This window comes from Hemiscyllium ocellatum, chromosome 26, assembly GCF_020745735.1.
Source record: "Hemiscyllium ocellatum isolate sHemOce1 chromosome 26, sHemOce1.pat.X.cur, whole genome shotgun sequence".
NCBI classification, from domain to species: Eukaryota; Metazoa; Chordata; class Chondrichthyes; order Orectolobiformes; family Hemiscylliidae; genus Hemiscyllium; species Hemiscyllium ocellatum.
The window spans coordinates 10481187-10497095 of NC_083426.1; the positions used below are offsets into that span (position 1 = coordinate 10481187).

The 15909-nt window shown below is 41.2% G+C and overlaps 1 protein-coding gene across 2 annotated transcripts in view; it reads left to right on the forward strand.

Annotated features, from left to right (window-relative positions):
• pik3c2b (phosphatidylinositol-4-phosphate 3-kinase, catalytic subunit type 2 beta) overlaps positions 1-15376 on the forward strand; it is a 172155-nt gene extending 156779 nt beyond the window's left edge. For both annotated transcript variants that reach the window (XM_060845331.1, XM_060845330.1), the window contains 4 exons: positions 8882-8963; positions 11520-11626; positions 12170-12295; positions 13601-15376. In XM_060845331.1, coding sequence (XP_060701314.1) covers positions 8882-8963; positions 11520-11626; positions 12170-12295; positions 13601-13795 — 510 coding nt within the window. In that variant the 3' untranslated portion in view covers positions 13796-15376. The remainder of the gene's footprint in view (positions 1-8881; positions 8964-11519; positions 11627-12169; positions 12296-13600) is intronic.
• Positions 15377-15909: the final 533 nt, after the last annotated feature.

Sequence of the window (15909 nt, forward strand, 5' to 3'; positions counted from 1 at the left end):
GGCCTGTTTCCACACTAAGTAATCTAATCTAATCTAAGAGATTGGAAATAATTTGAGGGAGCTTTTGTGGTGAGCACTGCTGCTTCATAGTGGCAGGGACCCAGGTTTGATTCCAGTCTCGGCAACTGTCTGTGTGGAGTTTGCAAATTCCCCCATGGATTTCCTCCAGATTCTCTGGTTTCCTCCCACAGTGCAAAGATCTGCACATTAGGTGGGTTGGCCATGCTGAGTTGCCCATAGTGTCCAGGAATGTGCGGACTATATGGATTAGCCATGGAAAATGCAGGGTTACAGGGTGGGATAGGGGGAGAATCTGGGTGGGATGCTCTTCAGAGGGACAGTGTGCACCCGATAGACTGAATGGCCTCTTTGCGCACTCTGAGGATTCTATGATTCTGTGTGTGGGAGAGAGGATTCAAGTTTTAGGAGATCATTAGGGCAAGGCTGAAAAATCAAAGAAATGGGTTACACTGTTAAATACACGGATGTGAGTGATATAACAGTGGAAAGCAAGGAGGAAAGAGGAAGTATATGCAGGGGTTAGGAAGGCGATCATAAAAATAATCACACTGCATAATTTGATAATGGTTCATTTTAAGTAAAGATAGTTTATGGATTTAATAAACAATAGGAGCTTGAGTCAACAGAGTAATGAGCTAGTAAAGTTATTTAGGTATAATCAAGGAAAGATTTGCTAGATAGTAAAATTTATGCCCTTTCATCAAAACTTTAAATAAAAGAAGTCCGGAGTTGCAGGTAGATAGGATAGTGAAAAAGGCTTTTGGTATGCTTTCCTTTATTGGTCAGAGTATTGAGTACATGAGTTGGGAGGTCATGTTGCAATGTACAGGACATTTGATTAGGCCACTGTTAGAATATTGTGTGCAATTCTGGTCTCCTTCCTATCGGAAAGATGTTGTGAAATGTGAAAGTGTGCAGCAAAGATTTACAAGGATGTTGCCAGAGTTGGAGGATTTGAGCTATAGGGAGAGGCTGAATAGGCTGGAGCTGTTTTTCCCTGGAGAGTTGAAGGCTGAGGGGTGACTTTATAGAGGTTTACAAAATCATGAGGGACATGGATAGGCTAAATAGGAATAGACTTTTCCCTGGGGTCGGGGAGTCCAGAACAAGAGGGCATAGATTTGGGATGAGAGGGGAAAGATATAAAAGAGACATAAGGGGCAACTCTTTCACGCAGAGGGTGGTACGTGTATGGAATGAGCTGCCAGAGGAAGTGCTGGAGGCTACTACAATTGCAACATTTAAAAGGCATTTGGATGCGTATATAAATAGGAAGGGTTATGGAAGGGTGCTGGCAGGTGGAACTTGGACCAAAGGATCTGTTTCCATGCTGTACGTCTCTATGACTCTAAGTCAAGGAGAGGCATTAGTTGTTTCAGCTTTTATATTGCTTTCAGGCCTTGTGAATACTTATTATTCACTTGTCACGTTTGCTCTAAAAAAATTTAGCGATGTAGTTTCTGCAGTGTCATCTCCAAAGCAGCATCAGATAACATTCATCAGTTCACTTCTCAGAAATCTTCTGACTTAGCTTATTTATCTCTTATGTCAGCATGTTTCAATGTTTGCATTTCTAAATGATAAATTTGAGGTTCCCTTGACCTTTTGCTTCAGATTACACTCCATTTCTCCCCACAATAACAGGACTGGTGGGATGGGGGAAAACATTAGAAAACGTCTCCCTTAGAAGAAAGAAACTGAAAAATGATTCAATGTGGTAGATACTCATTGGATAGTACAGAACTTGATTATTGCTGTATAAGAAATACATTTTGGCAGAAATTTTCATCTTGCAAGAATTTCAGTATGAAGGCAAACAACACTTTATGATGTATGAGAAGAAAGTGCTGATCTACGTTGGTATTTTGATTGCAAGATGAAAAGCATTGACAAAATGTGTCTGTTTTCAATACTCCATGTAATACCTAATGTACAGATACCTGATATTGGATTCTGAGAGATAAGATGACCAAAGAAAGACTTGTTTATCTTGAGCCTTTTGTAACCTCAGCACATTCCAAAGCCAGTTGCAGCCGAAGTATGGTTAAAATGTAATCGCAGGAATTGCAACAGTTATTTTGTGTACGGCAAGCTCCCAAAAACAGGAGTGTGCAAATAGCAAGATAATCTATTTTAATAACATTGGTTGCAGGATAATTATTGAACTGCATTGAATTGAATTTATTGTCACCTGCCCCGAGGCACAGTGAAAAGCTTTGGCTTGCGAGCAATATAGGCAGATCACATCATTAAGTAGCATAGATCAGTAAATAATAGGTAAACAGCAGCAAAAGCAAAAGCACAGATATAGGTGAATGTTAAGAGTTTGAGAGTCCATTCAGTATTCTAACAACAGTAAGGAAGAAACTGTTTCGAAACCGGCTGGTGCGTGTGTTCAGGCTTCCGTACCTTCTCCCCAATGGTAGAGGTTGTAGAAAAGCATTGCCAGGGTGGGATGGTGGCCTTTCCTTGACAGTGGACCTGGTAGATGGATTCTATAGGTGGGAGATTGGCATTTGTGATTGTCCAGGCCGAGTTCACCACTCTCTATAACTGTCTCCGATCTTGAATGGTACAGTTGCCATACCGGGTAGTGATACATCCAGACAGAATGCTCTTGATGGTGCACCTAAAAGGTTGGCAAGGGTATTCGCTGTCATGTTAAATTTCCTCAGCAGCCTGAGGAAGAAGAGATGTTGCTGGGCCTTTGTAACCAGTGCGTCCACATGAAGGGTCCAAGAAAGCTTGTTGTGGATGACCACTCCCAGGAGCTTGACACTCTCCATTCGTTCCACCTCTGTGCTGTTAACATGCCGGGGGACATGAGCAACATTCCGCCAAAGTCAATAATGAGTTTCTTGGATTTGCTGGCATTGAAAGTCAGGTTGTTCTCATCACCTCCTGTCCGTAGGGTGTTTCGTCACCACATGAGATTCAACCGCCTATGGCGGTGTCATCACCTATTGGCCAAGATATGAATGAGAACTCCACTCCCCCTCCTTTAGAATAGTGTCATAGTATCCTTAGCACCCTAGTTAGGGGCAGACTGGGCCTATGTTTAAAATCACTTGCAAGAAGTGATAATCATTTACAGGACTGTACTCAATCTGGATGACATTAGTGTCAATTAATTTTTAAAGTGCATGGACAGAAAAAGAAATGCAAGAATTTTATCATGGAAAGGAAGAATAACTGAAGAAAGTACAAAGAAATATAATAATGAAAACTGAAAGCCACCTAGTCATGTGCGAGGCAAATCTTTCACACACAGGGCGGTGAGTGTCTGAAACTCATTACCAGAGGACGTTGTGGAAGCAGACACAATTGCAGCATTCAAGAAACACCTGGACAAATACATAAATAGGAAGAGAATAGAGGCAGAGCTGAAAATGTGTTGCTGGTTAAAGCACAGCAGGTCAGGCAGCATCCAAGGAACAGGAAATTCGACGTTTTGGGCAAAAGCCCTTCATCAGGAGGCTTTTGCCCGAAACATCGAATTTCCTGTTCCTTGGATGCTGCCTGACCTGCTGTGCTTTAACCAGCAACACATTTTCAGCTCTGATCTCCAGCATCTGCAGACCTCACTTTTTACTCAGAGAATAGAGGCATACAGATCCTGACAGTGAAGATAGTTTTAGTATGGAAGGGCAAAATGAGTTGGCGCAAGCTTGGAGGGTAAGGGGTATATGTTGGGGTATGGGTGGGTTGCGCTTCGGCGGGTCGGTGTGGACTTGTTGGGCCGAAGGGCCTGTTTCCACACTGTATGTAATCTAATCTTAAAAAAAAAGACCTGTTCCTGTGCTGTATTGTTCTTTGTTATGCTGTGAAGGCCCAGAGAGGGGTGTGGTTAAAACGATGGGGAGGTGTGATGCGCTAGTGTTTGTTGTTACCAGGCATTGCAAAGGCCCTGGAGGTTGTGTTTGCTTCATTCGGTGCAACTGGAACCTTTTGATAACTCCATCTTGTGGCAAACTGCACCTGAACGTGAGTAGCTGCTCACCTTAACGGGAAATACTGTCAGTATGCCATCTAGAGGCAAGACCAGTCTGTAAAATATACATAATTATAGGTTTATTTCTACTTTTGTTATTCAGTATGATATTAGAAATGGTATGCCACATCCCAAGCATCATAAGTGGTAGCAGTGCATACTAGCTACACAATACATGGCAGTAACTCTCAGAAGCTCCTCCAAGTTCACTTTCCAAGCCATAACCTCTCCCGCCCAGAAAAACAAAGTCAGCAGATCCATGGGAACACCAGCATCTGCAAGATCCCATTCAAGACACTCACCATACTGATTTGGAACTATGTCACTGTTTCTTTATTTTTGCTGGGTCAAAATCCTCGAGCTTCCTCCCTAACAGCACCCTTGATGACCCCACACCATTTAGACTGCAACAGTTCAACAAGCAGCTCACCAGCATCTTCTGCAGTGCAGTTTAGGATGGGCAATAAGTTCTGACCTAGCAAACGGTTCTCTCCCATGACCAAATTATAATAACATAAATTAAAACATTCTAAAAATGTTGAGTATTGCTCAATTATAGGCTAAAACTAACTATTATTTTTCAGAACACAGTTCCCTTAACTCTGGAAACACTAGTATTCTGGCTGACCCAAGCTTCTGTTTAATTAATGGCACCTAAGTGGAGCAATTCCACTTGAGCAGAATTAGATGTTCACTCTCTGCTTTAGCAGTGCTGACCTTACAGAACTGTACAGTGTTCAGTTTATTGTGTGACGTGGAGGTGCTGGTGTTGGACTGGAGCGGACAAAGTTAAAAATCTTACAACGCCAGGTTATAGTCCAACAGGTTTGCTTGGAAGTACAGGTTTATTGTAAGTAATGCCATTGGGAGTCTACTCAAATATGTCTGGTATGCTTCAGTCAAAGTTGAGGCATCAGTCAGGGTGTCAGATGTGTTCAAAACAAAGGCATTTTTTGATGTTAAAATTAGTTTAATGACCTAAGCTGTCTGCAGCATTTTTCTCCAAGATTAATTTGAAGGATGTGGCTTATTCGGGCTATTATACACATCGTACGCAAACAATGGCTTTAAAAGGACAGCTCCCTCTTAACACCTTCAATTTATACTTATGCAAATAATACCTCTAGATATCCAGTAAGTACACTAACTCAACGTAGTGACAACACTACCATAGAGACATTGGACCAAACTTTCTAGTCTTGAAATACTGTGGAAGTCCCGAGATGCAGAACACCAGGGTATTGCCCAGAAAACTTCAGCTTCAAAAGGACAAATCCTCTGTTCCCCACTACTTTCCATCAACTTCTCTGGCTGTGAGTTAGATTTGGAGACATGGGATGAATTCAATAAGTTTAGCAGAATATGTACCTCTGAAATGTTAGATTAAAACCTAACATAACTCCTGGCTAACCACATATTCCCATCGGATCCTATAACCACTCATCATAACCACCTCCCTGACCACCTTTTCTCATAATAGAATTATAAAATGATATGGCATGGGAGAAGGATGCTCAGCCTCTATTGACTCTGTATCAGTTATCCAGTTAGTCCCATGCCCCAACACATACACGAATTAAAGTGAAAGTATGTAGTGAATGTTTTGTGTTGAAAACTATAATTGAATATTCAGCCACTGTTTTGGGCAGTGCTTTCCGACTTGCTGCATAAAACCAATTTTCTTCATCTGACCCCGCCTCCCCTAATCCGAATGATTTCACCAATTACTATAGCTTTGTCCTCACCTTGCTAATCCTTTCACTCATGGGAGTAGATTCTCCCTACCCACTATTGTCTATTCCTGATATAATTTTGAAACCTGCTTTTGTGATTAAAAAGTGTGTAATTTATATTTATTCATATAATTTTTGTGACTTGAAATTACAGACTAGTGGCATATGGGTATTGATCTATTCTATGTTGAGAAAAAAAGTTTAATAATCACTGAAAACAGGTCAGTGTTTTCAAAGCCATGATTTTAAACCAGTATTTGTCAGAGTCAGGTGGTTGAAGGTCTCCTGGAGAGTTAATGCAAGTGTATTTATATCATGGGTTTTACAAGAGAAGAAAAAGAAATATCAATTAGATTAGTGGAATCAGAGTAAGCAAGTTTTTTAAAAAAAAATATGTGTTAAAGGCTTCTGGCTTTTGTTTAGAAAAAGACCTGACTGAAGTCATACAGTCATTACAGCTCAGAAACAGATCCTTCAGTCCAACTCACCCCCTCCCATCAAACAGCCCAATTTGAGCTAGTACCATTTAGCAGCATTTGGCCCATATCCCTCTAAACCCTTTATATTCCTATACCCTTCCAAGTATCTTTTAAATTTTGTAATTGTACCCACCTCCACCAATTCCTCTGGCAGATCATTCCATACATATACCACCCTCTGTGTGAAAAAGTTATCTCTTGGGTCCCTTTTTTTTAACTCCTTCCCCTCTCACCTTAAACCTATAGCCTTTAGTTTTGGACTCCTCCACCCTAGAAAAAAGACCTTTTCTATTCACATGATCCATACCCTTCATGACTTTATAAACCTCTATGAGATCACCCCTCATCCTCTGATGCTCCAGGGGTTATTATGTAATAACCCTCTTCATTGTCCACTATACCAACAACTTTGGTATCATCTGCAAACTCACTAACCATATCTCGTGTATTCACATCCAAATCATTTATATAATTGACGAAAAGTGGTCCCAACACTGATACTCATGGCACACTGGTCACAGGCCTTCGGTCTGAACAACAACCCTCTCCCACTATCCTCTGTCTCCTAAAGCCAATTTTGCAACCAATTTGCTAGCTCCCCCTGGATCCCATGTGATCTAACCTGACTAACCAGTCTGCCATGCGGAGCATTGTTAAATGCTTTGCTGAAGTTCAAATACACAATGTCTACCACACTGTCATCTTCAATTTTCTTTATCACCTCTTCAAACATCTCAATCAAGTTAGTAAGACACGATTTCCCACTCTCACAGCCACGTTGACAATCTATAATCAGCCCTTGTCTTTCCAAGTGCATGTAAAGCCTACCCATCAGAATTCTTTCCAACTACCTACCAACACTGACATCAGGCTCACATGTCTATAGTTCCCTGGCTTTTCCTTACATTCTTTCTTAAATAATGGCACCACATCAGCCAAGCTCCAGTCTTCCAGCAAATTACCCGTGGCTATCGATGATACAAATATCTTAGCAAGGGGCCCAGCAATCTGTTCCCTAGTTTTCCACAACGTTCTGGGCATACCTGATCTGGTCCTTGAGATGTATCAACTTTTTATGTGATTTAAGATCTCCAGCACCACCTCTTCAGTAATATGAACTCTTTTCAAGACATCACTATTTATTTTCCCAACTTCCAAGGCCTTTGCCACAGTAAACACTGACACAAAATGATTGTTTAGTAACTCTTCGAAAAATGCATTTGTACAGAGCAGTTGAGTGAATAAGTTACCTCCTAAGGAACTCAATTGTGTGAGTCCAAGGAAAAGGCTTTACAATTCATAGAACAGGAACTTAAAGTGATTAGATTAGATTACCTACAATATGGAAACAGGCTCTTCAGCCCAACAAGTCCACACCAACCCTCCAAAGAGTAATCCACCCAGACCCATTCCCCTACCTTTACCTCTGCCTAATATACCTGACACTATGGGCTATTTAGCATGGCCAATTCACCTGACCCACACATCTTTGGATTGTGGGAGGAAACTGGAACACCCAGAGGAAGCCCATGCAGACCTGGGAAGAATGTGCAAACTCCACACAGTTGCCCAAGGTGGGAATCAAACCCAGGTCCCTGGTGCTATGAGGTAACAACGTTAACCATTGAGCCCCCGTGCCACCCGCAGAGTTGAGGGGAGTGGTTTAAAAAAAACGTCCAAATCATTACTTCAGATTGGTAAGGAAAATTTCTCTGGATTTTGATTAACCCTTGTGAATTGTTTTGTCAGATGTTTGAATACATTTAGATTGTTATGTGCCAATAGCTTGGTTTGATCCTTTTTTTTGTTCTTGCAGAATAAGCTTCTGTTTTATTGTTAGAACTAAATCTGCAGGATTATGTGATTTTTTTTGCTTCAGCAAAGAGATTACCATGTCAGATTTTTCATTTGTGAAGATCATACTCAAAACCAGAGATGGGTAGCAGAGATATTTCTGAAAAGAATTGGGTCTGGGTAGGTTACTCTTCGGAGGGTTGGTGTGGACTTGTCGGGCCAATGGGCCTGCTTCCACAGTGTAGGGAATCTAATCTAATTTATCTGAAGCTTTACACGACTAGTTATTTGGGGAAATGAAGACTTGTCACATTGCATCTGCGTTTTTGCCAATGGCTTCAGTCAAGTTATTCCATTCTTAGTCTCTTATTCCAAGTACAGTTTGTATGGCAATAAATGATTGTTCAGATATCTTAGTAATCTTCCAATCCATTCCATTGTCCATCGCAGTGTGAAATAATGTCATCTATTACTTCTGGGTTATCAGTTAACTAGAGTGCAGCACTGTCACATGTTCCCATCACCGGACGTTGCAGGGAAGATATCATCTTAACGTTAAAACCTGGCCATTCAGGAAAACATTTAAACAAAAGTAGAGGAAATCACCTCCCCAGAACACTGGGATTGTCAGAGCAGATACAGTTAGATATAAGGAGTAGTAGCCAACAGTAGAACATGAGAGTATTTTAAAAATCAAGATAGAGAGATGGTGATAGAAGAGGAGAGGCAGATTCTGAAGCTAGTTATCAACTCCCCCTGCATTCCCAACTTTTCTCACATTATTTCAGTAGGTCAAACTACTCTTGAACCAACTGGTTACACATCATTTGAATGGAAATAATTAGTTTTTTCTTTCTCCCCAGTGTGACCTGGTCTACACTTTCTTCCATCCACTTCCGAAGGATGACAAGTCCTTGGCTGGAAATACAGCTCCAAAACCAACAGGTGTGTTACCATTTCCATACCCCACAAACTCATTACATGACTTTTGGAGGCTTTAATCTTCCTTTCTAGTGAATAGTGAAACTAAGCCACAGGATATCCGTTGCGTTGTGACATAGCAAGCTGGCATTCTAAAGCAGCACTATGCAGTTTATCCCTGTTGTTATGGACCAGGCCAGGCCCTCGTCAAAACATTTCTGGATCATAACGTTTCTAGTTGTTTTAAGCAGGTATAGAGTGGATATTCCAGGAGTGATGCAGCTGGCCCAACTGCTCAGTTTTAAAGAAAACAGAATTTATTTATACAGGAGCAAAAGAGAACAGAATTTAGAGTAACATATCTATTTGAAAACTCAACCAACACGAAAACGTAACTTAACAATGTTCCAAATGTCTGCAACATCCCAGAAACAACCCTTGGCAAAAAGGTAAATTCAAACACCGATTCTTACATGAGAGAGAGGATCAGAATGGAGCTGTTCTTTGGGTACACCTTAAACTGACCAGCAGCTGCAAAGCAGTCAGACTGCTAAAACCAAAACAAACCAGAGAAAAGTTGAGCTGGTAGAACTGACCACTCCCCTTGCATTGTACAAGAGCTTTTTCTTAAAAAAAAAAAGCATGAAAGCCTTTTTCCTGAGGCAGTATCTGTTAGCCATAATCAAATTGGTCCTAAAACCCAAACAAACCAGACACAGCGAAACCTCTGCATTTACAACCCATCAAGAAACAAAAAAAATCAAGGACAGAATACCTTGTCAAAGGAGCAACGCCGTCACACCTGTGTATGCCATTTCTAGCCTGCTAAAGTATCAATCCTGAGAATAGCAAGGTCGTTACAGTTGCACTCAAGTGTGGATCAGAGTGCCATCTTCTTAAATGGTGCAATTATGATATTAAGTCTTCGTGCAGATCTATTCATTTGATTCTTTAGCAACATCAATCACAGCAAAGGCTAGGAATTCCTGTTATCTTTAATGTGACATTCTCAGCAATTCCAGCTTTTCCCAGAAGGCTTCCTACTCATGGACTATGAGTGTATTGGGTCAATACACTGACAATGTCTTCTGGTGGATGAAGTAGAATCTTGACCTGGCTGGTATCCTGTTTCTAAATTTCTTCAGTGGAAATTGGAACATGACATAGATTAGGACATAGGAGGATGATGGAACAACCACCAGTGCGAGAGAGATTAGAATTAGAGATGTAGACATCTGTCAGGATTGTGGGCTATAGGAGGATGGAGAGATAGGGAAGTAAGAAATGGAGGAAGATTGAATGAGGAGATGTTAAAGCTGGAAAGGTTGTTCCCCACCCATGGATAAATCCTCAGAGCTATGCAGGAGGTATGAGAGGCACAGAGCCATTCTTAGCCACATTAAATCACTGTTATTTCCTAATGCACTGCCTCACTAAAAAAGACAGTTGCTTATTTACGAAATATTGATCAGTTGGTAAGTGCTTAAAGATTTCAAGGAAATGGTTTTGTTTTCATCTGCAAACACAGGTTGCAGTCCAGTGCCTCTGCTAATGATCCCAATATAAAATCCCAATAACAATTAAAAGAAAGAGGAGCCAAAAGTAGGCCATAAGGCATGAGCTTGCTTTTTCATTCATTGGCAATTCTGTATATGCTAATTTTGAGGTGTAGTCCCTTACAGTTGCTGACCTCAGTTCATGCTATTTCTGGCGCACTGATGCCTATAGTTAATAAATAACCCCTTGGTCACTTCAGTGCCAGTCTTGTTCTGATGTCCCTGAGCCTGCTAAATAATATAAAACAAAGAACTGTGGATGGTGGAAATCTGAAACAGAAATTGCTGGAGAAACTCAGCAAGTCTGGCAGCATCTATGACCAGAAAGCAAAATTAACATTTTGAATCCAGTGGTCCTTCGTCAGAGCTTATGGCTACTGAGATACTTACCAAGTCTGGCAGTTCTGAAGATGATGTAGACAGGCATGGGGATGCACAGCAAGCCAGGCAGCGTCAGGAGGTGGAGAAGTTGACATTTCGAGTGTAACCCTTCTTCGGGACTGGAGAAATAAGCAACAGTCTTTTTCTTATGTGATATTACAGGAACACCTGGCTAAAGTTTCAGTTTTTGATTTGGTGAGATTGAACAAAGTAGAAGAATAGCATTGAGTAATAACCATGGGTAGTGCATTAACAAGTCATTGCAGAGGCAGTGTTAAAGTCGACCTCTCCACCACCTGCTGCTGCCTGGCTTGCTGTTTTTCCAGCCTCCTGCCTGTCTACTTTGGATTCCAGCATCAGCGGTTTTTTTTTTGTCTCTAACCAAGTTCTGAAGCAGAATCAGTGGACTCGAAACATTAACTCTGCTTTCTCTCCACAGATGCTGCCAGACCTGCTGAGTTCCTGCTAAATAATATTTAGGTTAGAAATGCATGGAAAGATAGATTCTGATCAGATTTAAGTTGCTCCTTGTTCATTGGGGATTGGACAGTCATTGCAGTGTTCATAGAACTAGCTGTTTGGGCACAATTCATTCCATACGCATACTCTCATCCTTCTATTCTTAATTTTTCTTTCTCCAAAGATGTCCCTCCAACACCACCAATGGGGAAGGTTGGTGGTGAAGTGAAGCTGTCCATCTCTTACAAGAATGATAAGCTTTTTATCATGGTGATGCACATTCGAGGCTTGGTAAGCAACTCAGTGACTATAAATTATTGGTCAGGAAAAGGGACAATCTAGGGCATTGTCTGAATTAAAAACACGGACAGTTAAAAATGTAAAAAAAAAGTAGAATGAAAATTCTTTGATTACTGTGAAGTTTGGCATTTTACCAAAATGTACTGAACTGATCAGTATTTACAGTCATTCCAAGTTGCTGAAGATCTGACATATTCTGACTTGGATCTGATTTACCACCAAGTGAATGAACTTGTGTTTGTGTACTCCAGCCTCCCCAGGTGAACAGGAACAAACTGGCTCTCATATCAGCATTGTAAAATTCTTCCCAAGGCTAATCCTTCTCTCTAAGGCTTTTCACATTGTTGCTTAGAGCAACATGTTGATGCTCTTTGGGAATCAAATGCCTCTTCACTACTTATAATTGAAGGATCTTTGTGGATTTAACATGGATCTCATACTGGTCCAGATTAGTGTTTCCCAATGTCTGCATCTCAATTAAATAAGTTTTACCTGACTTTAATGAAACTAACTGAATCTTCTTTAATCTCTCAGGTTTTGCAGGATGGGACTGATCCAGATCCTTATGTCAAAATTTATTTACTGCCTGATCCTCAGAAAACAAGCAAGCGAAAGACTAAAGTCGCTCGAAAGACTTGTAACCCAACATACAATGAAATGGTAGGTGTGCTGGACATTCCAAGTGCACATGGGGTGGAGGCGATCAGTTAGTGTTTCTGTGAGGAAGCTAAAAGCAGATGTTAAACAGCTAGTTTGTTGCAGATCTTTACACTCATGCAATTAAAATGCTGTCACCAAGTTGAGACAAGTTTCCAGGTTTTAAATTCCATGGTACAATCAACTGAGTGAAATGTCAGTTTTGTTGATTTATCTATGCATTAATTTTGTGACCAACAATTGAATTGAAATTAGAACTGAAGGAATGTAATTAATCCTTTATTTCTAAAAGGTGTGAATACTTTTACCAAGATACCGATAGTACATGTGTTATTGCATGTCTGTAACATGGAACACCACAAGGTTGCATCTGTGTCTCCCACCGTTTGGTTTGTTACCATCTTTTCCCAGATGTATCCAGATTAACTGCATATAACTGCACTCTATTGACCAAACTGGCAACCCAGTTGCTTCATAAAAGTAATTTTATTCTCCCTTGACAACCAAAGTTTAAAGATGAAAAATAAATGTCACTAGACAACTCAAACTTTATCTCATAGAGTCCCTACAGTGTGGAAACAGGCCCTTCGGCCCAACAAGGCCACACTGACCCTCCGAAAAGTCACCCACCCAGCTGTGTTCCTCTAGCCTATTATCCTATATTTACCCCTGATTAATGCGCCTAACCTAGACATCCCTGAACACCAGGGGCCAATTAGCATGGCCAGTTCGCCTAACATGCACATCTTTGGGTTATGGGAGGAAACCTATGCAGACACTAGGCGAATGTGCAAACTCCACATAGACAGTCACCCAAGGCTGGAATCAAACCTGGGTGCCTGGCGCTGTGAGGCAGCAGTGCTAGCCACCATGCCTCCCCCTCTTACACTCATTCTAATGATAGGCATTCATATAGGCTGGAAGTACAGGCAAGTGGAGAGTATTCCATCACTTTTGCCGTGTAGATGGTGGACAAGCTTTGAGAAGTTAGGAGATGATTTACTTGCCACAGTATTCCTAGCTTCTGACATACTCTTGAAGCAACTGCATTTATGTAGTGAGTCTAGTTAAGTTTCTAAAAGTAGAGCATTTCCTCACAGAAACTGTAACTGAGGAAGTTCAGTGGGAACATAGTAGAGCAAGGATTGCCATTGTGGGAGTGAGGTTTGGGATTGGGGAATTGGATATAGGGCATTGTATCCATGTGTCTCAGAGAGATGTGACAAGAAGATATCTTGCTGAAAGATAATGTTGCTGAGTTTGTAAATTACAGTTTGAACATTGAAAAAATTCCTATTTGTCTTCCAGTTGGTGTATGATGGTATTCCCAAAGGAGATGTTCAGCAGCGTGTTATTCACTTGCGTGTGCTGAGTGAGGAAGCGTTCCGGGAAAACATTATGCTCGGCGAGGTGTACATTAACCTCAAGGACTTCAACCTGAACCAGAAAATAGTTGGCTGGTATCACCTGGGATCAACAACTCCGCAAGGCACTTTGTTCTAAGTATTTAGTGATGTCACTAAAGGCGCTCTGTTGGACCTCAAGTGAGGTGCGGGTTTGGGTGTGGGAGGGTTAGGGCAAGAACAAATAACAAGGAATAACCAATTGTGTTTCCTTTGTTTTGTGTTTATTTGAGAACTGACTTGATGAGGAGGTTAAGCTATTCAAACATTGTTTTTGAGCCTCTTCATTCTGGAATGTGTTGAAAAGACATTACCCTCAAACTCGAGGATTACTGGGCATGATGTTGCATGTGTCATGAGCTGCAAACAATTTGCTCCTAAGTTGTGTATTATTACACGATGAAAATGAAGGTAAATATTTGAACTGTTTATATGCTTTTTAAACTGTGGTGTGGGCGACCATGTCGTAATGAAGGACTGACTCCCAAGTTTTTTTTTGCACTAAACGCAAGCAACAAGAGGAACGAGGAATGCTCCAGGAATTTATCAAAGTCCACAAGTAGGACTGTAGCACAACGGTGAGGAGTGTCAGCATCCAGACCACAATGAGCTCTCATTCAAGTATTCTCAGTACCCCACGTGTGCCTCATGTTCCCATCTGGGAAGTATGTCATTCATACCTTGGTGGCTTTTGGGTGTGAATGAAGCCATGTGATGCTAGAGAAGTGATGTGTAGCAAAACTTCTCAAATTGTTTAGGAACATATGAGCAGAGTAGACCGTTTAGCCTCTCAAATCTTGTTCCACCTAAATGATTTCCAGCCACACGCAGCTTATTAGGGTAACAATTGGTCTTTGATGCTGAGTGTTAAATAGTTTTGTAGACTACTGTCTGATATTAAGCTCCATTTAAGGCAATGGAATGGACCATCAGGTGGGCTGTATAATGAGCAACCTGGGTGATGTCATGCAAAATGCATTTTTACCACAGTTTCTCTGATCTTTGTACTGGGGTAAGGGTTGGAAGTGGAAGAAGCAACCTTCCATCAGGGCACGGTCATGTTGGGTCCAGCACTAATCTTGTTAATGCTGAAACTGTCATTATCTTAACAACCATCAGATTATTTGCAAGAGCTTGTACAGTTTGTGCTGCAAATAATCCAGCTCAGGAAGTCAGTATGTTTCTTGCATTAAAATGTTGATGCTGTGTCACCTGATTTGTCAGATCGTCAAACAGCTGAGGCACCAGAAAGATCGAAAAGGTCCCAAGTTCAATCTATGCTCAATGTTGAGTTTGTTGGTTTCAGCTGGGGCAACAACTGAGGCTGCATAATGACTTGGGCAGCCCTGGGCTCGACATGGGGAGGGATGGGCGTTCAACATGGTTTAAAGTCTAACTGATCTTGAGTCAATGATCTTTCGGCAAAGGAAAGTCATGTGAACACTGGAGAAAGTAAGGTTGGTTTTTACTGCTACACCCATGATCAAAACCCTGCCAATGCTCACTACTTGTATATGAGTGCCCACATTCATTGTCCAGATTTGTATAATTCGCAGAGGTGAAGCACTGAAAACTGAGCAACCATGCACTCTTTCTCTCTGATCACTAATAGATTTTTTTTTGGATTATATCAGGTCACTGTCACGATTGAAAAATTAAAATGGATTTTATTGTTATCACAGTGGAATGAGTACACACTTATGTTGACATTATTGCTTTGACATCTAGACTACCACACTTCATTAGATCCTGGGAGACTGAGTGTAGTCGCAATTGCAGCATGTAATCGTGATTTACACCACCCGAGCATTGAATTCTGTATCACGAGGACACTCTGTTTTAAAATGATCTGGAATGCCTTCCTTCCTAAAGTATGTTGTCAGGAGTGATACTGTTCCACGTGCCTTGAGCTTCCCTTCGCTAGCTCTGTGCTGTATAGGGGCCACTACCTTAAAGGGATGTTTTCACCTCATTGGAGGCACACACAAGTTGTGGTACATGTGAAATAAACTGAGAAATGGTTGGAAAAGTAGGTGTGGAAGGAAACATTTCGCCCTTTGTGCCTGTTCCATCTTGCCATTTGTCTCACGGTTGATCTGTATCCAGTACCTCTGTTGGTTCCGTAAACCTTCATGCTTTAATCAAACAAAAATCTAGCTCTGTTTGAAACTTCCTTTCTATGGCCAGCCTCAATAGCACTGTTTTCATTACCCT